Below are 26,881 nucleotides of genomic sequence, written 5' to 3'. Positions count from 1 at the left end.
GAATACATCACTCACACATTTACTCTTACAGGTGAGAAAAGGAACAGTGTTGGCAACGCCACAGCTGCTGACCTGCAACACTCGGTGTCCTCGTCTGCTAACTGTAACAGCAGCAGCAGCAGTAGCAGCAGCAGCAGCCAAGGTCGAACCCCGAGACACAGCCTGACAAGCAATGATGGCGAGCAGGACAGCCGGCAGAACCGGCCCACATCACTGTGAGTAGGACAGCATTACGAAATAAGGTTAACCCAAGTAGTTTCTAACAGATGCACCAGCATAAATATGTGCACTCGATTTAAACATTAAAATGGCACAGTGGTGTGGTGGTTTGCACTGTCACCTCACAGCAAGAGTGTCCTTGATTCGAATGCACTGGAGAGCTGGGACGTTTCTGTGTGGAGTGTGCATCTTTCATAAGGGACTCTGGCTCAATCCCACAGTCCAAAAGCATGCTTCTCAGGCTAACTGATGATTCTAAATCGGCAGTAGATGTGAGCGACCTGGGTGTACGCAGCCTCTCGCCCTGTGACAGCTGTGATGGACTTGTTTTGTTCACTGAAAGCATCTATGAGTTGGTGATTTACATAAAATTAACAAGAATTTTAAGAAGAAAATTAAGGTAGTAAAGATAACTTAGCAGTCTAATGGTTTTTTAAAGGGTATTTTGAACATATTAATATATGAGGTACAGCAGATAAAGCTCTGTGCACAAATATGAAAACATTTAACTTCAAATATACATACAAACTAAAAAATATATACACTATGTGAACTGTTTTCAATCACACTGATGAAACACTGTGCTACATATTTGTATATCAGTATACATCTCCATGTATGGTTGACAGGAGCTTAGTGAAGTATACTTTTGACTGGCTGGTTAAATCCCAAAGGATTCTGGTGAAGTTCTGCAGCTGTCTGCTTCTCCTGAATGAATAAAATTTAAAAATAGCTGCTGCATAATCTAGCCAAGCAGGTTTTCAGTGGCGTGTCTAGAAAATTTTTGTTGGGGGGGCCAGGTAGGGGCACAGATTTGGAGAAGGGTGGCAGATTTAATTGGCAGATAATGTTTAAAAAAAAAATTCTACCAACCCTTAACCATAATTCAATAATCCTATAAACCTAATAACCAAATGCACTTTTAACTCTTATTAGAATGAGATTTTAACCACTACGGTGCAAAGTTTTTAGATACTGCGTTGATAAAGTACAAGAGATACAATCAGTGCTTTGTCAGTGCTTACTCAGCATTCAAGGACATCAATATTTGCATAGTATTTTTACTGACATATAGTGCACATATGTTTTGGGCAAAAACATTTTTGAAAATTAAAATACGAACATTTGTAACAAACAATTGACAAATTAGCCAATGCCAATGCAAAACTTTATCTGCCTGTTAAAAAAAAGAAGATAATCTTCTCACAAACTGGTGTTTGATTTTGAAACAGGAAAAAAGTGGGGAAACAAATGAAAAGACTAACATTTGAATAAAACCTGAAAGCAAGTAAATACTTTCTATGCTGCCTTATGGTAAACTTTGGTAATATTGATAAAGAACAACACTGGCTGATGATAAAATACAGTCAGCTGGCATGGTGACACTGCCAGTATTAACCTGCAGGGCTGGACTGGGACAAAAAAATTGGGCATTTTTACTACAGACCGACCCACCAGGTATTAAAGCCATAAAGCCTTTGAATGAAAACAAATGCTGTTGTGACAGTGATGTACAGTCTTGTTGGTATATGTATGATTTCTATACATTTTACGTCAGATAAAAACTTTGGTTGTAAGATTTAGATAATTATTTAATAAAAGCTAGGTATTTTAAATGAGAATAAGAAAGAAAAGTATTTCTTTGTGCCCACCTTTCCCTGTTAATGCCCTACCTGGCCCCCTGGCAAAACTTTGCTAGACCCGCCCCTGCACAGTTACCAGCTGTCAGCTACATAAAAAAGGATCCTGGTGTTATTTATCTCTCAGAAACAGTTGATAACTTCAACTCATCCATGTCACCTAAAAGGTAAACCTGTTTCTCCATCACCTGTTCAGCTCTGATGATTCAGTAAGGACATCTCCTGGTTTCATCTTCATGTTTCCCTCTCACCACATATCTAAACAGACATCATGACCAGCAGCTTTACAGCAGTGGCTCCAGCAAACATCAGCTGATACTAGAAATTAATATTAAATACATTCTAACAACAGCTGATCAAGCTTAAACGTGCTGCTGTTGTTTAGCGCAATATCCGCTGGTTTCCTCTTTCTGGCGCAAAGTGGGCGATAAACAAACAAGAGAGAAAAGCCGATCAGCTGATCATTGATCAGTTTCATGATTGAAGTAGCAACAGGAGAGGGAGGGGGAGAGAATGAGAGAAGAAGAGGCAGCTGTGCAGCATAAAGACAGAATAAATCCAGCTTTGTGCCTTTTTCCATTCTAGCTAAAGTCCGGGACAAACTGCGTCTCTTCTCAGCTCAATACGAAACGCGTAATATTTTCTCTGAATGAGGGACCATTCCATTTTTTTTTAAGGAGCCCTTGGCAACTCTAACTAACCTTATGAATAAAATAAAGTTCACTATCAGTAACATCATAGCACCCACCCAGCTGTATAAAAACTCCGTCAAACTGGCTAGAACGCAGTATGAGTTATTGCAACTGACAGTAAAAAGTCAGCAACATGAAAATAAACTCCACCTAAACTTGGTTTATATCTGACCCAGATAGACTGCAGGTCATAACTTCTTACCTGAAGTTCAGTTCACCTGACACTCGGACTGGTGGCTGCTTCGGGTCTCTCCTCCTGCCTCCCCTTCCCTCATCCACCTGTTGCCTCTGTGGAAGCCCCGTCATAGCCACCACCAAACAACGGAGTTATTTCTACACATCGACCTGCATCTGGCCAATCCACCACCTCTCATTGTTCATGCCATTACAAAAAAAATAAAAAATAAGTCACTGGGGATATGCCCGATGGCCAGTCCAGCTATGTTAACCTGCAACCAAATCTGCAGCTCCATACAGCAATGTTACGACTTAGATTACATCTTATAACTCATAACTCTTATGTTAGCTGCCCTCAGTAGCATACTGTCTGAAATATTCCACAGCTGCAATAATTCTTTAAGTGTTATTTTTTCCTTGGTATTCTAATTTCACCGAAGTTTACTAAACTCAACAAACTTAATATTACTTACCGGGACATTTATTCTGTCCTCATTTTCTTTCACCGAAAAATTGTTTCCTGCAGTGCCGTCTTTCGCGCTTGGCTCTCCTACCTTTGCTAACGTGATGCGCATAGCGCAGAAGCGATGCTGCATTCACTTACACTCGGATATCTGAGCGTCACCGTGAAAACATAATCGGACATTTGATATTTGATTGAATTTTATTGTTTTGCCTTTGGGGTGGCACCTGGGGTGGCCAGTCTGGTTTGGGGGGTGGCCTGTGCCCCCCCAGGTCACCCCGCTGGACACGCCATTGGTTTTGATACAATGAAAAAGCATAAATGGTACTTGATATTTGTCATGCTGTGCAAAAGCTGAGTTTTTTTCTTTCTTTCATGATCTGTTGCAAAGCAGCATGACAAAAGTGGCAAACGTACATCCAGTCATAAACCCCTTTCTTCACTGACGAGAGGGTGACATGCAGCAGATGACATGTCCCACGTGGAGTCGATGCACCTTAAATCCAACTTCTAAAAGATTGTGACTTTGGTTTTTTTCAGTGCACTTTTAGTTTAAAACTCAATGTATGGCATTAAAAAGTTGGTATGGTAATAAGTGTCTCAGATTTACCTCTCACAGTGTGTTCGCTTGTCAGATTATCTTGTCTGATTGTCAGTTTAAGAACTGAAACCAGCTGAGATAAAAATATTATCACAGGGCTGACTGAACCTGTCTCCTGCTGAAAATAACCATGTTTTTATGTAAACGTTAAATCTGGAACTCACAGAGACAAAGGTTGGCCAGGCATATGGTCTGACACACAAATGTACAGGAACACAAACAATATCTTCTGTCTGTCATCCTGATATTATTTTATGGTGTTTGTTGTTAACATACACCTAGTTATAAAGACTGCAGGCCCAGTCTGTCACCAATAATTGTTTCTCCTTCTCTTCCACTGATACTGCCACTCATTCTCCTTTATTATCTCCCACGGCTTGGAATTCATTTTTTAATTTTCTCAACAGCATGCTACTGTTCCACCCAGCCTTTGTTTATCAACTTTGTTATTTGTGTGAGTTCTGTGTCAATTTTGCATCTTCAATCTGAACTTTGATTAATGTTAGAAATGAACGGCCATCAGTACTGTAAGGTTTCCTTCATCAAACAACAAAAATACTTTTGGCTGCTGATTACTTGAGTATGGCTGTGGACTGTAACAGAACAGAAACATACCTCCTGCCCTTGTTGATGATGTTGTTCCTGGGATTCACTGGAGCCACTTGCCTAGCTTGGGAGTCACTGTACCTAGTGCTTCTATTACCACTGGGACCACTTGTTAAGTCAAATTGTTGAATGTTGTCATTGTGTTTCTTAAATTTGTAAAGTCTCAGTTCAAGCAGTAGGATCAAAGAGATTCCTTTGATCCTGACCACCTCTCCAGCCACTCTGTGCTGGGGGAGGTTTTATTGTAGATACATCTTATCTGAAAGATCTGTTTCTTTTGTTGTAAGCTTCCTGCTTTTATGACCCTTTTGGTGAGCAGGAGGTCACACAAACGCACCCCCATGACCCACACACACACACACACACACACACACACACACACACACACACACACACACACACACACACACACACACACACACACACACACACGAGTTCTTGCACACACACACACACACACACACACACATAGTGCCTTGTCTTAGAACCATTGGGGGGGTTTACGGTGGGAGGTGCTTGTGCTGTGATGTGTATTGTAACTGTCATGTCAATAAAAAGGCTACGAGGGGAGCTGCTCTTTGAAGGATTTGGGCTAGAGACAGGTGAGGAGCATTGCTCCACTGCCTGGTTCTGACCAAAGCTCTCCCTCGTTAGCGAGTAAAAGACCGGTTGAAGATGTTCTGTCTTGTTTTCGTTCTTCATGAGGAATAAGTCTCTAAACTAGCGGGGCCTGTGGAAACATAGACTCAACACCACTGTTACCTTCACCCTCCACATCTTCTCTGACCCCTTGGTACTTCTGCAGCTTCCTTCTTCTTGATGTTGCTGTCATTCAGAACTGTTACATCTATCACTACGGCCGTCTTCCTCTGTTTGTCTACCACCACTATGTCTGGTTGGATAGCCATCACCGTTTTGTCTCTCTTTATCTGGACGTCCCACAGGATCGTATCTCGGTCATTTTTCACCACCCTTGGGGGCGTCTTCCATTTTGACCTCAGGACTTCCAGGCCATACTCGCCACAGATGTTTCTGTACACTATGCCGGCCACTTGGTTATGGAGTTCCATGTATGCCCTGCCAGCTAACATCTTACACCCTGCTGTTATGTGCTGGATTGTCTCAGGGCCATCTTTACACAGCCTGCACCTGAGGTCTTGCCTGATGTGATAGACCCCAGCCCAGCGCTTATTCCTGTGCTGCCATGATTACTGCCTCTGTGCTGTCTTTCAGTCCAGCTTTGTCCAGCCACTGGTAGGACTTCTGGAGGTCAGCCACTTCCTCGGTCTGCTGGTGGTACAGATAGGGGTCTATCCTTCCATGATGGATCCTCCTTATCCTCTTCTTTCTTGGGTTTCTGCTGCCTGAGGTATTCACTGAGTATGCGGTCGGTTGGAGCCATCCTTATGATGTATTTGAAGTATTTTCCTGTTTCTTATGGTATGCTTATATTTGGCTTAAATGCTATCTTTACTAATCACAATAGATCAATCAGTAAAAAAACAAAATAAATTTAAAAAAAATCATCTTTATATCTTTAATACTAATATTACTGAAAGCATTTTTTTTTTCAAACGAAAGCCAATGGCTGTATATAGACAGTATACTCTATATTGTGTGTACAACATAAAACAAAAGATGTATGCCCGTATGCTGTAGTGATACAATTGAAATTTAATGGGCTCCACGCAACTGCTGCTCTGCTTGATGGAGAGAAAGCTAACGGATAAAAAAATGTTTATGCATACAAAAAGTCACAACTTACATTTTTCATCGTTTAATAATTTGAGTGATTTGTGCACACAATTCATAGAAAACACATACTTTATATTCCAGGTGTAATAATAAATGTATTTGGGATATTTTTTTTTTTTTTAAACTGAGCCCAGGGTCCACATTAGGATGTCTAGAGAAGTGTTATTCGTGATATGTGAAATGAGGGGAGAAATAAGAATGCACAGCAGGAACAGGTGCTTTAAGAGATGCTCTGAAGAATACAGAGAACAGCCGACAGAGAAAAGGGCTTTTTTGGAAACTCTTTGCTTTATGAGTCACAAGGAAGAAGCATTTAATGACTGTAGTGAACAACCTGTGATAGAGCACTTAATGGTGTATGCAATTATATGTTCAAAGACTGCTATCCTTATGTTTTTTCCTTTTATCCCCTTATACTTGTGCTTGGGCAGAACCGTATGTTTGATGTAATTGTTTTTTATACTTTATGTCCCTTTCTGTTTGCACTGTATGTCTCCAAGCATGTTAAAGGTAAATTCGAACTTGCTTAATTTACTTTGCTTTATTTACTTCTGCTTTTTGGTGTATATGCCAAAGGTTACTGCAGGGTCCTTGGTTTGAGGTTTGGGTGTCACTTGCTGTCTCCCTGCTTTCATGCCTGCCCATCCTCTGAAAATAAGGCCTTTAAAATTCCTACAATCGAGAAAGAAAAGAAAAAAATGACCAGCATGGAATCAAAACTCTACCAGCTCAGTGTGAACAGACACACATTAGAGGATTTTCGATTTAGCTGTTGAGGGATTTTCAGCCAGAGTGAATACACTACACCTTGGGGAAAAGAGTCATTCCTAAGCTGCTGGACTGGACTAGCAAAGATAGATATGTGTAACTGACTCTGATCCCAGCTCGGATCATCATTTCATATTCTCCCAGAGCCACATCACAAATTGGCAGGAAAAACCAGCCTCAGCGACCTCATCATATGCGCAGAGCTACAGAGCAACCGGTTGACATCGTTAGCTCTGTCTGTTCTCCTATTCCCTACTACTATTTGTCAGGTGCTTTTTACAAACCTGCAAACCTTTGACTATGTCTAGAGGCAAACCTAAAAGAGATGTCAGTCTGCAATGCACTGGGGTCTGAGTTGGGTCAAATCTACGAGGTCGACGGTGGCCTGGACCTGATGTTCTAAGGTGAAAATGTAAATGCCAAAAACCTCCTGCTCTGCTCTGCTCTTGTCTCTTTGTGAAAGTCAGTGAATTGTTTTGTATTTACCGTGCTGTTTTTTTATTTTTAATGAAAAGAAAGCAAAGCAAGAAAATAATTGTTTAGTGGAGATTGATTAGTATAGAGAGAGTGACTGAAAAAAACACTCTCACGTGCCATCAATGAGAGGAAGAAGAAAAACATCCATTAAGGATTTGTAGACAGGCTGTCATCAAGATACTCCCTCCTAACAGCATAACACCCTTTTACACACATGCATTACCAGATTACATGTGTCTGCTTTGGCTGCTTTTATTGATAAACAGCTTGTTTATATAAATATTTTTTCTCCTTCCTGCTCTCAGGATATTACAGATATTACACTGATTACTTCAGAGCTCTAATAAGGGATAAATTCATGCCACCATCAGTAAAAATGGACATGTAGTATAAGTAAAAACCAGCCTCTCACTTTTCTCTGCACTACTTTAACCTTGCGTACAGGTAATGCTGGGCTCTGTGACAAAAGAAGTAAGTAAAATTTATGATTCTCATTACTAAAATGTTCTCAGAGCTTTTTGCACCCTTGTGTTTTGAGTCCAGACTCAACATTTGCAGGCAATTCTGGGGTCAATCTGATTTATTTCTTAAACTATAAATTCTTGTTTAAGGCTGTAAACTGTATTTGTCGCTCTCACATCTGCAGAGGCAAACACTACATGGTGGTGTTGTGACTCAGCAGCATGAAGTCCACTTTAAAAACAAAAGAAAAAAAATCAGGCAGCTGATTCCATGAGTACAGGTCATATTCGTTGCAAAATAAACACGAGATTCACCATGAAATATTCAGATTATTTATAATTGCATTGTTAATTCTCAAAATGTATTCTTGCATAGTTTTACTGACATAGAAGTTGGTCCCCTCTTGCCGTGTCTATCACAGTGATCTGTGATTAGTGACAGTTAAAGGGTGCTGTCCACACTGATTGATTTTTTTTTTTTTAATGTTGATTGATCTCTGAGTGGAGAATAAAGTAGAAAAGGATGGATCAGTTACTGTGACTCTGCTGATCCTGATAAAGCCACGGTGATAATATCAAAGTGCCTTTTTGAGCTTATTTAAACCAAATGATCTCACTTCCTGTCCTGTTACTAGTTTATTTACCAGAGTTCAGAGTTAACATCAAGTTGAAGTAGTTTGACTTTCTAATAATTTATTTTCTAAAGTAAATTTAGAAGTTAGAAGTTGCAAGATTGATCTTCCAACTCGTACTTCTCTCACTCTGGAGTTGCCAAATACTGATGGTGTAAGAAGAGCTCCAAAATAATTATGGAGGGGGTGAAACTGTTTCTAGATGTTTCTAAGGTCAACAAAGATATATGTATCACTTATCATCTTTGTTTATGTGTGTTTGTCTTGTTCTGTGTGCACTGAGTTACTGATCTAAAAGCTATTTTACTGATGCTTTTATTGTAGTGTCCCAAAAACATCCATCCATCCTCAGCTCATTCAGTTTCCCTGGACAGGTTGCCAGTCTGTCACAGGGTCCCTGAAACAAAACATCACAAAACTAACTTTTAAATATAGCTACGTCACCATAGCAACCATATGTTACATCATCAAAAAAAGGGAAAGGCTGTTATAATATAGAATAGAGCCGACTATGAATCTGTTGACGCTGTGCAGAGAGGGAGATAAGAGGAAAAAATAATAATCCTCTGACTCACCAATGTGATGTTATATAAAATGAATGAGGGGATTGATCTGACACTGGAAGAAAAAGAGTACAGTCTGCTTTTGCTAGGCAGGTGCAGATTGTTAAAATAAAATAATAAAGAAGCCATATCTTTACAGCAGCCCATTTATTAGAGTTTCTCTCTTTTTACCATTTTTAGTGGAAGGATATATAGAATTTTTCACCTCACTGTTCATTCAAATTACTTCTTCTGTTTGGTATGGTAAAAAAAATCTTCACAGAATTTAAAATTACCTCTCAAAGTATTTCACAAATAGAAAATTCTACTCAGATTTCCTGTACTTTCTGGCTACCTTTTGAATCCACTATAACATATCAAATGCTACTATGTTGGCACTGTTGGCTATAATATGTCCTTTTAACTCCATTCTTCTAATAAATTGTCACTGATTATGGGGGCAAATTGAGTATTTTAAAGGCCAGTTAAATGTGTTCACTTGTTGGATTCCTGGTGATTGAAGCAATCAGAAGTAGCTCAAGAATCAGTTTGAAATCTTTTTAATTAAACAATTGAGGCAAATTGCTTGTGCTATTAAGAATAAGTATAAGAATAAGAAGACCTGCAAATAAGACTCCCAGGAAAAATTCCGTTTAGAAATAGGTGTATAAATATACGACTTTTTTTTTAGTATTTAGCTTTTATGAGTAATACAAGTAAGAAGAAGCAAAGGCTTCCAAAAGAAAGCCCAAAATAAACGTCGACGTAGGGGATGATGCACAGCAGCATGGCTGTGTTTTCAGTGCTGTGAATGCACAACAGTGGGTGTTCTGGTTCTTTGTGACTCTGCTGGCTTAATTTACATGCCAGTTTTCTGTGATGCATTTACGTTTTAATCTCTGAAACAATCTGGTGTTGCCTTTTATGTAATCTTTGTGTGTTAAAAGTGACAGTTCATCTGCATCCTGCATCATTGGATTAGAAAGACTGAATGAAAAATCTTTTGGGGAAGTCCAGTGTTGGTCAAGTTACTTTATTATTATTATTTCTCTAAGAAAGTTATCCCATTACTTTTCTGAGGTAAATAGTTACTTTATTACTTAGTGACTTTTTAAAAACATAACATAAACTTATTACACTGTTCCTCTGTCTCTCTTGCTGCATTGAGCATGTTTATGACAAAAGAATTTCCCTCGGGATAAATAAAAAAACAAAGTTCTAAAAAACAAAAAAAAGTTCTTCTTCTTATTATTATTAAATACACGACATGAATGTGTTATAAATCAATAGACCTTTCAGCCCAATTCTATTTTTTTCTGCATTATCCATCATATAAAATTGAATCAAATGAGAAAGTCTCTTTTTAAAGCTTGTTTTAGTTTGAATCTTTTAACTTTATGCACTTCGCATCAGGCAAAAATTAAATTATACGCAACAGTCTTTGACTTGAAGGAATTTGTTTAACATTTTAACCTATTCTCTGCATATTTCAGCATATGAACTAAAACAATGTTTTGTGTTTACACTCAAATAGATGCAAGTACTTGCAAAGATTCAGCGGCACTAAGTACAGTCGTTCTTAAATCTATTTTTACCTGTTTAGCAGGAGTGGGGCATGTGGAGGTTTGCCTAGTGCCACAGCAGTCATGTCAGTGGGGGGATCCGGGGGTTTCTCTGTGAATTTCACATTCCCATGGCAGCGTTCTAGGTGCTTGCTCAGATTTGAAGTTAAATTTTTCGCTGTAGAAAAAGTTTTTTCCCCCACGCAGAGTGTACAGCAGACGCGAATGTTTTTGTCACTTTTTTACAGAATCGAACTCAAAGTAAAGTCAGTACTTCGAGCTTTAAACGCTGCATGGTCGTACTCTCCTTCACAATCCATATTATTCATTGTTGATCTACACACGTCTGTTGTTGCTACGGACGCTGCACGCTTGTTCGTCATTATCATGAGACACTCCCACAAACATCACAAACAAAATCACGGTTTAGTAATGCGGTAACGTAGCGTGCTTATGGGAAAGTAACAGTAATCTAATTACTTTTTTGCCATAGTAATCCCTTACTTTACTAATAAAGTAATCAGATTACAGTAACACATTACTTTTAACACGCTACTGCCCATCTCTGGTGAAGACATGGATCTTGCTGAGAAAGTTGAAATACATTTAACATCACCACGTTGACCAAAACTGCATCTATGACTATTCTCTTACAAAGAGTATCACTACAACTGATTCTTGGATCAGTCCTTTGTAGTTATTGATTTTTTTTTTTTATCCCCACCTAATTAAAGTCTTGTTGATTTTTTTTTTTTTTTTTTTTTTTTTTTGTTACATGTAAGGATAAATATAAGGATATCGTGTTTACCCTCCTACGTCTTTGCATTTAACCCATCCTAATTATTAGGGGCAGTGGGAATCAACTATGCAGCACCCAGGAGACAACTACAAATGCACACCAATTCCTTGGTCAAGGGCAGCATGAGTGGAAAATTAAACCTGTGCAACCACAGGGAGAACATCCACACTCTGACCTCTACCCACTGTGTTTACAGACCGCAAGATTCAACTGGGACTGTGTTAGGACTTCACCAAGGGAAAATTCAAACAGCCTCCATATTAGCCTCCATTATTCTTGTTGTTTTAGTTGAACACGAAGCACATTACACTTTTACAGAATTTGGTATGGTTTGGCTTCTGGATTCACTATTTTAGCTAAGCGAGATTGGAGGGCTACTTTGCTGACTTGTCATTTATTCCTCATGTGGTGGAAAACTCTCATGTAGAACTGTGGACATCATTGTCTCTCAATTTATAATGTACAAATTCATTCCACAATGTATTTTCCCAAGTCCAGAAACACTTCTGTATGTAATAAAATGCACTGATAACAACTGATTGAGTCACTTTGTCTTCTTTTCTTGTGTGTGTGTTTCCAGGCTGAACCCGAAGCCTCGCGCCAGCATACCAACAAGGTACATTTAAAACTGCTTTAAAGTCACACTTGCCACTTGTCACACCTAATTTCCAGTACTTTAGGGTATCAACATGAGGTGTTATTTATCCTGTTTTTATCTAATTCTATCAACATGTCATTCTCTGTAAATTTGTCCTTCAGTGCAACGTCTTCCAGTCCCACTTCTCCACGTTCGCCCTCCTGGCCGATGTTCTCAGCCCCTTCCAGTCCACAGCCAATATCTTCTGCCTCCAGTGACTCCTCTCCTGTCAGGTTAGTGCACAGTATTTATGAAATGACATGATGCTGACTTGCCAGCAATAAGAATGAAACTGCAAACTGTGCTCATTCTAAGAAACCTTAAACTGCAAAAGTCTAGGACGGCATGAAAGTAAAAAAGATGGAACTTTTGAAAGATGAAAGCAGTTGTCATCAATTATTATTCAGGAAAAATATATTTATACAAAATTGTAATATTTGCCCAACTAGTTAAAAAACCTTATCTGAAAGCTTATGGATCTCCATTATTGTAGTTAATTTGATCAACACACTTCCAGCCAGCAGAGCTCAAGAGGCATTGGTGTAGTGGATGTGACTGACCTCTCCTCTTCCCCATGAAACGAGAGAGCTTAAGAGCTAACTCGTCCCTCGGGGTATTACCGCAGTATCTCAAATCAAGGACACGTCAAGCAGCAGTCATTCTAATATGAGCCTCTCTATTGAAACGGCAATAAAAATACGCCTTAATTTGATGCAGTTATTCATCTGAACCTTGGTAGATATATAGTGTCTGTCACTACAGTTCATTTCAGTGCTTAACATTTTAAGCCTTAAGTGTCCTGGTGCTGTTTTAGAAGCTGATAACAGCTAGTATTCTTTTCAAGTGCTTTGCACCCTCAAAATATCAGGTCTTTAAAGCTGTGACCTCTAAATGACTCAGTAGGAGACGGTAGACAGATATAACAGTAAATTATATCTGAATGAAAAGGTAAAGTTTACAAGGCAGAAAGAAATGACAAGCTAGAACTTTAAAGACATACAACACCATGGAATATTACAGTGTCGACATAAAACCATGTCCAGAGTGTCAAATAATTAAGTAAACATATGCAAACACATCCTCATGTGCAGTTAACACTGACGTACAGCTTATTTTTAAAGACTAATTCAGAGTCATGTCACACAATAAGCAGGTAATGAGTGTATTATTTACCAAACAGAAACGCTGTGGTGGGTTCATTCCTGTCCAGTTCCATATCAAAGACCTGGTTCAGGTTTGAACATGTACAGATAATTTTTTTTGTCATTCCTGATATAGAACAAAAAGCTTCATTATCTTTATCTTCAGATCCTCCACACAAGCAAAAGGATAGGGTTGTTCTCACAAGCACTGGGTGCTCCCCCTCAGCAGATTTCTGGACATAGGCCTGTTTCCACAGAGGATCAACTGTAGGGCTGTTAATCCTCTGCTAAGTGTAGCTTTGCATGATGTACAGTCATGCACTAATATTTTATACCTACTCTAAAATCAGGAAAAGGAAAAAGTCCATGTGTGAATTTAACCATCTGATACTTAATAAACAGAGCATATAAAGTGACCAACCTGCCATTTGTGTTAAATTGAGGTACTACTTTGGTGTCTGATTACTGGCTCAGTGTAACTCTCTTCTTATTTCCAGTTTCACGGGCAGAAAAGCTCGAGCTCTATACGCCTGCAAGGCAGAGCACGACTCTGAGCTGTCCTTCATCGCTGGGACCATCTTTGAGAATGGTGAGTCACAATCTGGACTTGCCAGCAGAAAGGAAAAAGGAAAGAATGTGGGTTGGCGTATAGAAACTATTTGTTGTCAAAACAAAAATCCAGACTTGGGAATTTGCTTGGCCTTGGTGCTGAGGCTTTCAAAAAATCCTCGACGTTTATCCAAATAGTCAGCCGTCCAAAAATTATATATGATAGGCTTATAGCACCACTTTCCCTTGACTAGAACTTCTGGAACTTCTTCTTTATGATATGAAGTGAATATGAAGGAGCATAGAGGAATGTACACTGCTAATTCCAGAGACTGGATCCACAGAACATTTGTTTAACATATTTTATCTGGCACCTGGCAATAAAATGTGCTGAGACTTTAGAATCTGGCAAACAGACAAGCTGCTAAAGCAATACACTGGACTGAATATGTAACAAACAGCAAAGACATGCATACTATATATATGAAAGTTACCCAGAGACATACAAACCATGATAAAGGGAAATGCTAAACATTTTCCCCTTTCTTTACTTTCCTATTTACCCACCTTACCAAAGGAAAATAATGCTTGGACACTGCTGCGTAACTAAAATTATTGTCACTGTGTGCAATGATCTAGTGTTCTCGTTTCCTTTGAAATGGGTCCTTTGAAGATGGACACCAGGTCTGTGAGCACTCGATGTCAATTTCTGTCTTCAAAGCACTTTGTGTGTCAAGTGGGCAGTAAGCTAGAGTTGGTTTGCTGTCAGTTTTTGATTGAATGCAGTCGTCAGTTTACTGACAAAACAATGAACTTGAACTGCTTACATTTATAGTTTAGCAAGAACTTCATTAATTTGAAAGGAAATTCTGAAATTTTCCTCAGAAACGATGATATAGTTTCTGTAGAAATGGCAACTTACAGCCAAATGATGTAGAAAACGTTGCTTTTATAAGAAAATATAGGCAGAATAAAACTAGTCTAGTCCCCCATTTCAAAGAGACACAGTGTAGATAAATTATTACCTTCACTTAAAAAAAAAAAAAAGATTCTTCACCCTCAGTAACCATGAAGCAATAATTTTACGTAAAATCCAACAGAAGTATATAAAAAAGGTTTATTCATTCAAATAATTCATTATTAAGGCAAAAGTGCTCAGTATAAACTTAATATACAGTGGGGCAAAAAAGTATTTAGTCAGCCACCGATTGTGCAAGTTCCCCCACTTAAAATGATGACAGAGGTCAGTAATTTGCACCAGAGGTACACTTCAACTGTGAGAGACAGAATGTGAAAAAAAAATCCATGAATCCACATGGTAGGATTTGTAAAGAATTTATTCGTAAATCAGGGTGGAAAATAAGTATTTGGTCACCTCAAACAAGGAAAATCTCTGGCTCTCATAGACCTGTAACGTCTTCTGTAAGAAGCTTTTCTGTCCCCCACTCGTTACCTGTATGAATGGCACCTGTTTGAACTCATCATCTGTATAAAAGACACCTGTCCACAGCCTCAAACAGTCAGACTCCAAACTCCGCCATGGCCAAGACCAAAGAGCTTTCGAAGGACACCAGGAAAAGTATTGTAGACCTGCACCAGACTGGGAAGAGTGAATCTACAATAGGCAAGCAGCTTGGTGTGAAAAAATCAACTGTGGGAGCAATCATCAGAAAATGGAAGACATACAAGACCACTGATAATCTCCCTCGATCTGGGGCTCCACGCAAGATCTCATCCCGTGGGGTCAAAATGATCATGAGAACGGTGAGCAAAGATCCCAGAACCACACGGGGGGACCTGGTGAATGACCTGCAGAGAGCTGGGACCAAAGTAACAAAGGTCACCATCAGTAACACACTACAACGGCAGGGAATCAAATCCCGCAGTGCCAGACGTGTTCCGCTGCTGAAGCCAGTGCATGTCCAGGCCCGTCTGAAGTTTGCCAGAGAGCACATGGATGATACAGCAGAGGATTGGGAGAATGTCATGTGGTCAGATGAAACCAAAGTAGAACTTTTTGGTATAAACTCAACTCGTCGTGTTTGGAGGAAGAAGAATACTGAGTTGCATCCCAAGAACACCATACCTACTGTGAAGCATGGGGGTGGAAACATCATGCTATGGGGCTGTTTTTCTGCCAAGGGGACAGGACGACTGATCCGTGTTAAGGACAGAATGAATGGGGCCATGTATCGTGAGATTTTGAGCCAAAACCTCCTTCCATCAGTGAGAACTTTGAAGATGAAACGAGGCTGGGTCTTCCAACATGACAATGATCCAAAACACACCGCCCGGGCAACAAAGGAGTGGCTCCGTAAGAAGCATTTGAAAGTCCTGGAGTGGCCTAGCCAGTCTCCAGACCTCAACCCCATAGAAAATCTGTGGCTGGAGTTGAAAGTCCGTGTTGCTCGGCGACAGCCCCAAAACATCACTGCTCTTGAGAGATCTGCATGGAGGAATGGGCCAAAATACCAGCTACTGTGTGTGCAAACCTGGTAAAGACCTATAGTAAACGTTTGACCTCTGTTATTGCCAACAAAGGTTATGTTACAAAGTATTGAGTTGTATTTTTGTTATTGACCAAATACTTATTTTCCACCCTGATTTACGAATAAATTCTTTACAAATCCTACCATGTGGATTCATGGATTGTTTTTCACATTCTGTCTCTCACAGTTGAAGTGTACCTCTGGTGCAAATTACTGACCTCTGTCATCATTTTAGGTGGGGGAACTTGCACAATCGGTGGCTGACTAAATACTTTTTTGCCCCACTGTATACCACTGGAGTAATTTTCATTTAACTAGACACTGATAAATTTAACATTTTACATTTGTATGTATGTAATAAAATTACGTGGAAAATTTAGAAGTAATTAAATGAGTTAAAGTTGGAATTTTGAGCATGAATATTCTTGCAATCAAAATAGTTGATGCAGCTACTTGTAAACAGTCGCCGAATATAAAAAAATTCAATGCAATCACTGGGTAACTACTGATTTTTCCCAACTGGAATGAAGACTGCAATCCATTTTTTATTCTACTGTGAATGAGCCATTAGGACTCTGATTATATAATCTCAGTTTCTTTGTGCAGATCTGGGCTTCATTACCCGAGATCAGCCAAATTTAAGAACAATAACTATACTGGGTCTTCTGCTTTGCTGGCTATTATAATTATAGTTGGCCTGAGTAAAGTTTCCTTGTAGACATATACTCCATGTTGGTGGGATGTAGTTTCAAACCCAAACCAAAATAGAATTAACTGCATAAAGACTATTTAGGCTTATGTAATGCAGACTCATGTTATCCGAGGCCTTTTGGTCATAATGTGTCCTTGGGGACATCCAATCCTTAACGTGGTATCTCAGCAATGCAGTCTGCTCACGGCTGGCGAAGGATGAAGCATCCCAGCTGTCCACACGGAGCTCATTTCCCCCCTACATAAATAGTAAGAATCAAATACGTGCAAAGGCTTACATGGTTTTATTTTTCTGTCTTTGATGTAAATGTGGTGCGCAGCTTGGTGCAAATTAGATTCCTGGTGTGGACAAATCTGGTGAACACACAATCTAACCCTGTAGCAATGTTGCACTTTCGTATTTATAGGATGTTTAACCACCACAGCACCCCAAACTAATCTAATCATGTTTCCAATTTAAAACTGCACTGCACTTTTACCAAGCTGTTGGAACAAACCATCAAAAGTGGTATGTTTGAGTTAACAATTTCATTCCTGCATGAATGATTTCACAAGAATGAACTTACATGTTCATGTACAGAAAAGACTTTCCTGTTGCAGGACGCGTGCCTGACGTTTCGGGCTCATACTGTGTTTCATGCTCACAAGTAAACAACAGCCAATCTGTGATGCCAGAGATATCCTCTCCAAAGTATTTAGACATTAAACACTCGATGGGAAACATGTGGAAGTGTTAACCATCATTTTAAGCCTGCTTCTCCACCCTCTCACCCTCAGTATGCATAGTGTCTTCACATTTTTATGAACATTTCAGTTCTATGTCAATGCATTTCAACAATATCCATGTTTTCCCCCTTCTGTCTAGTTCATACTTCCAGGGAGCCTGGCTGGTTGGAAGGGACTCTTGATGGGCGAACAGGACTGATACCAGAGAACTATGTTGAGTTTGTATAATTTAACGGCATACATGAACTGGAAGATTGTGGATGGGAGTAGACCAAACTGGATTTTAATGAACTATATTTAACTTCAGAAAACTAAACAGATTGAGGATACAGGCTCAATCACTTCTATTGTACTGGACGGGACCAATGCAGATAAGGTGACTTTTTGTTTTGATCAGACTGGAAACTGAAACTGGACCAAGCAGAACCATATCCAATAGATATGACACAAAAACAAAGCATACCGAAGTGGGGAGAGAACCCTGAATTGCACTGGGGAATGAAAACATATATAAAAAGACGAGACTGCTTTTATTTGATTAGCGTGCGTGGCTTTTAGTCTTGGTGAAGACTATATGGGAACAAACCCAAATTTGTGTGTGTGTGAGCGAAAGAGAGAGAGAACAGTGGGAGGAAGTTAGACAAACTTGTATAAATGATTTGATATTTTTCAGCTGCAATGTGTGTGAGTTCTTTGCTTTTATATTTTGAACTGCACTGTCCCTCACTCCAACCACCTTTTCCACACACTCCTTTTTTTTGGTTAGGTATAAATAGGCAACTGTTTCTGCAGAGATGTTGACAGGACGTATTAACTTTGGACTTCACCTATTGTAGAATTGATTAGTAATGCCAAATGGGACAGTTAAGCTTTAAAAGTTGACTTAAATGATTGGGTTTGGCTTTATGGCTGTAAATGTGTGAGCACTGCAGAAGTGCAGTTATTGCCTGGGACAAGACTCAACCTGGCTAATGTTTCAGAGCTCCAGTTAAGCATCAGGAGCCCCCGGGCAGGTCGGCACAGGATGAGTTTTCTTTGGAACTAGTTCACTCAAAGGTCAGCTATGGGTTTCTCTTTATTTATAATTTTTCCCCTGCAGAGCCCTCGCATAAAATGCGAAAAATTTCAAATAATCCCCACAAGCCCATCAGCAATTTAAAATGCAACAAAGGCAGAACAGCTGATTCCTGTCAGTTAAAACAAGCCCAGCTGTGAGGCATCACCATTTCAGTCCATTCAGGAAGATTGAATGAACTTGGGAAAAACATGTTTATTTATAATATTTTCTTTTAGTTTTAGCCATTATGCAGATTTAGTTACTTGGTTATCTTGGATGCTTAAATCTTGACAGCACGGTGCGACTGAAAAATTGAAATAATTTTGAAAGTCAAGGTATCACACAGTCTTTATTGTTCCATGCCCTTTATACCTCATCACTTTACTTAATATTTCAAAAAAATGTAAAGTTAAGCATCCCTCAAGAGTTGAACATTCATAGTTTCTTCTTTACGCCTAATTTTTCCTGTGTAGGAAACAAGATTACATGATTATCTAATTTAACCATGGCTGACCTAGTTGAGTTATTCTTTGATCAAAAATTTACTGCCCAGCCTGTAATTTGTAAATACATTCAGTTCAGATACTTGAAGGGGGAAAAGGTGATAGATTTTTCAGAATTGTTTTTACTTGTGTATAAAAGCTGGTCAGCTTTGTGGCTTGCTCATTCCTTGAACCACTTGTTAAGAAAATTATTTTTCCCCATTTTATCCTGTATCCAGTTTATAAATTCAACAGAAAAATCAAATGGGAGAGTAAAAAAAGCTTAAATGTGAAATAAGACTACTTTATTCAAATCTAAATTTTTTATTTATGAGATTACTTAAAGGCTAAATCCTGCACGGCATTCTTTTTGGGGTGTTTTCTTGACTTTGTAAATAAATACACAGTATTTGATAAGGTATACTTTTTTCATTATGAAATTTTATATTTTGTATTTTTAGCATACTAATTTAATTCCTTAATTCCATCTTTGTTGCCCTGATTTTTTGTATCATTTAAATCCTGCAGCCTTAAATATTCTTTTGAATGTTTTTGTGAAAAATGTGCAGAATTAAAGACAAATCTTGAACAGCTGTAGCTTGAAGTTTTCTTTCTAGTTTCCAATCCTGATTCCGATTTTTGTCTTCTGGTTTATTATTAATAATGTGTAATTATTCATTCTGTAATTCCTACTTTATATTTTAAAAAAAATTGTGCATAAAAACAGCTATTATTGTTTTATCCTTTTTATTCGTTTTTATTTTTAATTTATTTTTGTTTTAATACGGTTTATTTTCAGTTAGTTTCCAGAGTGGAGTCGTACGTTTAAGTTGAGTTTTTTAAAAAAAAAGAAAAAGTTTAAATGTTAGATTTAGGCTTTTAACTTATTACTGTATAGAGAGCATACAGAGGCAAGAATTGAGAAAATCAGCATAGGTATAGCAATAAAAGCGCTAAAAAAGTATAAAAACTAAAGATATTTCTGCAATATTTTTATTTTAGGTTTTTAAAATTAACAGAATAGATTTGTTTTAGTTGACTAGAACAACTTTGATGCGCTACACTAGAATTTGAGTGGATTGGCTCATAGGTAAGCAGAACTATTCTCTCTTGCTAAACAGCACTTTGACACAAGGTTAGGCCATCAGTCAGCTGCACTGGACTTCATATTAAGTCATGTTTTTACAGTTTGGATTCCTTTTAAGTAAACGTTTACTGATGTTTATTTAAATTTAGAATCTACTTGTGGTGAGTCATAACTTGCAGCTAAGATGACATGAAAATGTAAGCTTTAAGTTTCAAGCACTCGTGACTGCAGGCTAATTCATTAGCACTTATTAGTTAATTTATAAATGCATTTACATGCTTTCTTTCTCATAAAAGACAAAGAGACTGATACCAGTACATTATGTGTGGGGCTAGCATCAGGAGGCAAATAGCTTACATATAGTTTAGCTTAGCATAACAGCTATATGACACAGGAAGGATACAGCTGGCCTCTTTTCATATTTAAGAACATAATACAACCCAGTCCATACATAAAAATCAGATTTCTTGCACACATGCTCTAAATGTTCACTATATTGCCAAAAGTACTCACTCACCCATCAAAATTATTGAACTCAGGTGTTCCAATATCTTCCATGGCCACAGGTGTACAAAATCCAGCCGGTATGCAGACTGATCTGGAAACATTTCTGAAAAAAATGGGTCGCTCTGAGGAGCTCAGTGAATTCCAGCGTGGTACTGTGAAGGGATGCCACCTGTGGATTATGGTGTGAGGGCATTTGTCAGGATTGGCTCCTTAGTTCCAGTGAAAGGGACTCTTAACGCTTCAGGAACCAAGACATTTTGAACAACTTCATGTTCTCCACTTTGTGGGAACAGTTTGGGGATTAGGGTCACCCCTTCCTGTTCCAACACAGATGCACACAAGCAAAGTCCATAAAGACGTGGATGAGCAAATTTGGTGTGGAAGAACCTGACTGGCCTGCACAGAGTCCTGACCTCAACCTGACAGAACACCTTGGGGATGAATTAGTGCAGAGACTGTGAGTCAGGACTTCTCGGGACTTGAAGATGTTATTGCTGCAAAGCTTGAGCCAACATCATATTAAACTGTGAGGATTAAAAAAGTCACTCTAGGTCAGAGTTGTGTGAAAGCAGATGAGCAAAAACTTTTGGGAATATAGTTTACTTGTATGTTTGGGCTTGTTTCTTTTTTTTCTACAAAGAGGTCTGTGCACCTTGTTAGAGCTACGCCATGAAGAATTAAGGTAAATTTAGAAGACAAAAGGGGATCCAGCCTGGAACTAGCAAGGTGTGTCTAATGAAATTACCAGTGTTTGTGCTTTTGGACATGCCATATATTAAAAACATGTAATAATAATAACAATAATAGTTAAAATAACAATAGTAAATAACTATTTCACAATTTAAAGAATAGTAGTGCAAGTTTATATTAATTTCTACAGTTACTTTATACAACTATGCAAGTTTAAACCTCTCCACTAATATTAGGCACAGAAGCCACACTTCATATTCAGGGAATTTTATTGTGAAAGGAAGGAATGGGACGACTTCATTCTGCACATTCATAGAACACAATACACTACACATAAATGTGTGTGTGCGTTTAATTTAATTAGTTACATAACTTTAAAAAGGAAAAATGTGAAATGAGCAAAATAAAAATAAAATATAACTGTTTCTTTAATTTTGAAAAAGAAAACTCATAAAAATGAACTAATAGCTAAAATATTATTTTTAGTAGTTCTGTAAAAGTCAGGCTAAACATTTTTAACATTATGTAGGTCTGATAATATACTGGTATACAAATTAGCAAGATAAAGTGTGGCCTCAACACAAAGTCTGTTTCCATGTTTGTGTCTTACATGATCAGGAATTGAGCAACCATAATTGGCACATCGTCCCCCTGAAGGGTCTTATCCATCTATCACATTTTAAGGCTAGTCATGTTGCCAAGCAACCACCATCCAATTGACTAAAATAAACCCTTTGCAATGTTTATGCACCTGGAACAGCTTATAAAAGCATTGTATAATTTTATTTTCATGGCAGAAATATCTAACTCATAACCTCAAACTTTCATTATGCGTGATATATTACTATGCCATCGGCTTGGCTAGCAACCACTTAACAGACTAAAATCTCAGACTTAACAAAATCATGGGCATGTACTGGTAACGTAAAAATGTCAGATAATAATGGTTCAATAAATTTAATCTAACACATAAAAGGAATCCGTGGCAGTGAAAGGACGTATGCATGTTTTCACGTGTATGTTTATCAAATCATGTTTCCAGTACATGATTCCAGATTGGGCAGTGAGACCTGTTTTGATATATCAAAATGAAGCTTATTTTCCTTAACTCTGTTCCAAGTCAAAAAAATGAAATCCATGTAGCTGAGTGTTGAAAAACAGGAGACTTTATTGTGTAAGATGCTTTTAACTAAAGAGCAATCAGTTCTTCCAAATTTCCACTCTCGATGTCAAACCCAATGTCAGAGAACGACACGTAACTTAATTCAACATTTAATCAAATAGGTGAAACTATTGACACCGACTACAGGAAGGGTGTAATACAGAAGTAATACAAACTACTGTTTTTTTAATGGTTTGTATTTTTTTTTAAACATTGGATTACATTTACATAACTGAAATACGAAGAAAACAGACTTTAGTGAAAGCTATAGCCATATATACCAGTGAAACATGATCTGCCCTTAATCTTTAAAGATAACATTTGCATGTATTTTATACAAAATAGATTATATCAAACAATATCAGGGTAGTGCAATTCTGTCAGGCTCTGGTAAATTTTACTTTCATATGGAGAGTCAACATTTTAAATTTTCTTTTTAAAGTGACCAGTAAATCCTCACAGAACAATACATGGGGTCCAAAGCCACGACCTTTACAAAAGACATCTTTAAAATAAAACAAGAAGTACTAGAAGTTGGATAGTAAGTGCTACTCAAAATGTAACTTGAATACTTCTTTTGTTAATTGTTGTTTTCTCCTCTGCTTTGGTCACTCTTATATAAATCTCCACCAGTCTTTCTCTGTCCCACTCCCTCATTTCCTTATCTTCAAAAACACAGTGAGCTTTCATGTAGACTTTTTCATGGACTTGTAGAATTTACATTTACTTCACAAGACAAACATGTTCAACACTTCCTTATGGATTTAACACATCTACCTTTATCAAACACAAACCAACAAACAGAAAAATATTTACTTTCTTGACTCATTCAATGTACAAAAATGACTGAGCAAAATTAGTCATATCAAAGAGGATCAAGCTGATGTAATCAAAATCACAGAAAATATCATTTTTACAATAGATCAATCTCTAAAAGCATCGATATATGTTAAGGGTTTATCTATTTCCTGATGTGAAATCTTATTTCTATGGCTCTCTGGCTCCCTTTCGCAAGGCCTTTAATCGAGCATGAAGGTGAAATGCAAAAATGTTCTGTAGTCTTACATGATGTTTACATTGCACTAGATATGCTAGCATTGCTATATGCGCCTATAGCCATTCAGAAATAAGCATCAATATGGTTACATCTACATGTTAAAGCTGGTTTTCTGAAGCACCACCACCTTGGAACAACTGTAATACCATCTCCAAGTTATCCAACCAAATAGTTTAGTCAAATTTTCTCTAGAATAATCAACACACAGTGATGCGAGCAGCAACAAGCCCGTGTTTTTTTACAGCACAAGGACACGCAGCACAGTTAGAAGGTGGAGCTGAAAGCCTGCACTGTCAATGAAACAACCCTGAAGCGAGTGACCACCCCTAAAAGAAAAAAAAGAAGAAGAAAAGATGGCTCTTATTCAGCAGTGGCTTGTATGCTTCCAGTGCCCACTGTGCTGTTAGCCGTAACTAACATACAAATGACCAGTCTCTATGGCAACCTGCTTACCTGGTCTCTGCTAATTGGCATTCAGAGTTATGTGCAGCAGAGGGGTGAGTACTGTTCAGAGTAAACAGCTGAAAACCTGTACAGTTGAAATTTAGGCAGAGAGGCCTGACAGTCATAAGACACATACGGAGGAAAGTAACTGTACTCTACAGGAGGTGGTGAAGGGCATTTTGTTTTAACACTTCCGGCAGAAGCCAGCATACAACTGCACTGCATTTTGCTTTGGCCATCACACAAGCTGGTATGGATTTTCACATTACAAATGTATTTTGAAAATTCAAAAATACAATTTTTTTGTTGATCACAAAAAGGTTTATCGTACAATTGGCTAAATGATAACAATCAGTACTTTAAGCTGGTGTAGGTGTGACACTGAACAATCCTTTTTTTTTGTAATTATTTTTGTAAATAAATGAGCACCCTGAAGCAAAGTTACAACAACCACTTAATGTCAGATCAGAAGTACTCTGTCACATCTCCAGGAAAGAAAAAACCCAAAACAAAATGGGTTTTTCCATTACATTAGGAACAAGTAGAGCGCATCCATGTGAAGTAATCACTCACTTCCTGAGGTTGGATTCACAAATCAATAGACCAACGTTTTGAGCTTTAGAGGGGAAATATTTTTAAAACATAGGTTTCATCAATTATGGGTATCCATTTCACGTCCAGTATACAAAATAAATATTTTATTTTAAACAAATATATTTTTGTATTTTCACAATGTTGGCACAGCAGCTCCATATAATAAGTCCTGATTTTGCAAGTACATTCAGCTAATGGTAATTAAAGGGAAATATTAAATCAAAATGGTATCTTGAGGGAAACCATCAATGTTATGCCTTCATTTCCTATCATGAGTGCTATGTTGCTACCATTTTTGAGCCAGTTAAACCTTTTACTTTGAAAAATGAAAAAATGACAACAATCCTAATGGTAGTACCTTTTGGGGTCTGACATATTGAAGCAGGCCCTTTGATACTTCGGATGGCTTTTTCAAATGCATTTTCGTTATAAAACACTTTTTCCCCCAAATGCAATTAAAGCATAAAAAACTTTTTAAAGATAGAAATCCTAAAATTTAAGTCAGTCTGCTCCCAAGTAGTACAAAACATTAAATGTGTCTTTAATTTTAATTTTAGCAGTACCCATTTAGATCAAAGCTGGCTGAAGCTTAAGCAAGAAAAAAAAAGCTATTTGTAGGTGCATTCATTGTATACGCTGGGTAAACTTTTAACAGAATTTAATACCGACTGGGAGAGGCAGCAAATTTATCTAATATACTTCACATGGATAATAAAATATCAAAAAAATTTGTTTTGGGACTTTTTTTTTTTTTTTGCAAAGTGATAAAACTAAACATTTAACATTACTTATCTGTACCATAGGCTGTGTTCCTACATGCAGAACAGGAGATAAGAACAAAAGGGAGAGTTTTCCACATTAAGAACACTGAAACGGCAGCTTGGAAATAGAAAACAGAAATTACAACGCGGAAATAAAGAAACAGACAAATCATGTGGAAAGATGTCGACATCAACTTCTAATGCAAAAAAACCTACAGCTTACAGTGGATGGCTATGAAGAGCGTAAAAACTAAAAGGCACTGGTTTTCCCTCAGGTACATCCTGTGTAAACATTTGGCTGAGTGAGTGTGTGCGTGTGTGTCTCTTGCTTCTGTATGTGACTTGAATTGTGTTACTGCATAAAATAAATAGAGAATATGTCTCTAGCTGATTTCTTTTCTCAGTGGTCTTGTGTAGAATTGTGATTTGAATAATTTCTGAAGTGATAAGTAATTCACAGCAGGAGGGACACTAGGCTTGAACTGCTAATCCTTTCAAGTTGCAAAGTATACAAGGTGTAATGTTCTTGGAGGAAAAGGTGTTTGTACTCTATATGTTAGCTTCTCTGTGAAAACTGCAGTAAAATACTAGAGGCTTGAATTAATATGAGGCACATAGCCATTGTAAGAAAGCATTAAAAATACAAGCACAGGGCTATGGGTGTAGAGTAGGTGAGGGAGGACTGAAAAAAAAAATTGCCCAAAATGCATCCACCCCAAGAGACATTCATAGTCCAACTAAGAGGAAGGGCTATAGGTCGGTTATAGGATACTATGGCAGGACTAGGACTGGGATGGGGGCTTGAGGCCACAGGTATTGTGCTCCAAGATTAGGCTGAATGGCTGAGCCCCGAAGGGGCGTGGCAGAATTTCTAGAGGAGGCCCAGGAAAAACTGAGAAACTGAATCAGAGTGATGAGGGAGGCAGGATATGTAAGCTAGGGGCCCCTGGAGAGGTATATGTGCAGGGCAGGATTTAAGGCATTGATTCACAATTTAAGGCAGTCATTTCTGATGAAACAGCAGAGCTTTGACGTTTCCATCTTTGAATTTTGGTATCTGGTTGGAAATGATCTCTGCCAGCATCTCCGGAAATTCCACACTGAGGGTTTTATTCACAAAGGTGTAGAAACAGATCTGGAGAAGACCCTCGACCATCTGGTTAAGACACAAAGAGGTTAGTAAGAGTTGTTTACTCACTTTACTTAAAAGGATTTCCCTTAAAGTGGAGTAGGTTCTAAATGCAAGATCTTTACGTCTGCAACAAGTTTTTACAGAGAGGCAGAAGGGGAGAGTGCTAAAAACTAACTTGATTGAAACTTAATGCACTACACAGAATATGAGTGTATTCTTTAGGTGGAAAAGACCTGGCTGGTATTAAAAAAAACAAAGAA

The 26,881-nt window shown here is 38.2% G+C and overlaps 2 protein-coding genes across 6 annotated transcripts in view; one reads left to right on the top strand and one right to left on the bottom strand.

Moving 5' to 3' along the window:
- LOC101480767 (rho GTPase-activating protein 26) overlaps positions 1-19,784 on the top strand; it is an 88,153-nt gene extending 68,369 nt beyond the window's left edge. For all 4 annotated transcript variants that reach the window (XM_076889335.1, XM_004550345.5, XM_004550344.6 and 1 more), the window contains exons 21-25: positions 32-215; positions 11,975-12,010; positions 12,154-12,264; positions 13,671-13,762; positions 17,788-19,784. In XM_076889335.1, coding sequence (XP_076745450.1) covers positions 32-215; positions 11,975-12,010; positions 12,154-12,264; positions 13,671-13,762; positions 17,788-17,876 — 512 coding nt within the window. In that variant the 3' untranslated portion in view covers positions 17,877-19,784. The remainder of the gene's footprint in view (positions 1-31; positions 216-11,974; positions 12,011-12,153; positions 12,265-13,670; positions 13,763-17,787) is intronic.
- Positions 19,785-22,615: 2,831 nt separating this feature from the next.
- The window catches only part of LOC101480287 (glucocorticoid receptor), a 66,767-nt gene continuing 62,501 nt past the window's right edge, over positions 22,616-26,881 (bottom strand). For both annotated transcript variants that reach the window (XM_004550341.5, XM_004550342.5), the window contains one exon: positions 22,616-26,645. In XM_004550341.5, the coding sequence (XP_004550398.2) occupies positions 26,493-26,645 (153 nt within the window). In that variant the 3' untranslated portion in view covers positions 22,616-26,492. The remainder of the gene's footprint in view (positions 26,646-26,881) is intronic.

The sequence above is a fragment of the Maylandia zebra genome, linkage group LG10 (genome assembly GCF_041146795.1).
Source record: "Maylandia zebra isolate NMK-2024a linkage group LG10, Mzebra_GT3a, whole genome shotgun sequence".
Lineage (NCBI taxonomy): Eukaryota > Metazoa > Chordata > Actinopteri > Cichliformes > Cichlidae > Maylandia > Maylandia zebra.
This window is presented reverse-complemented; position numbering and strand designations above follow the sequence as displayed.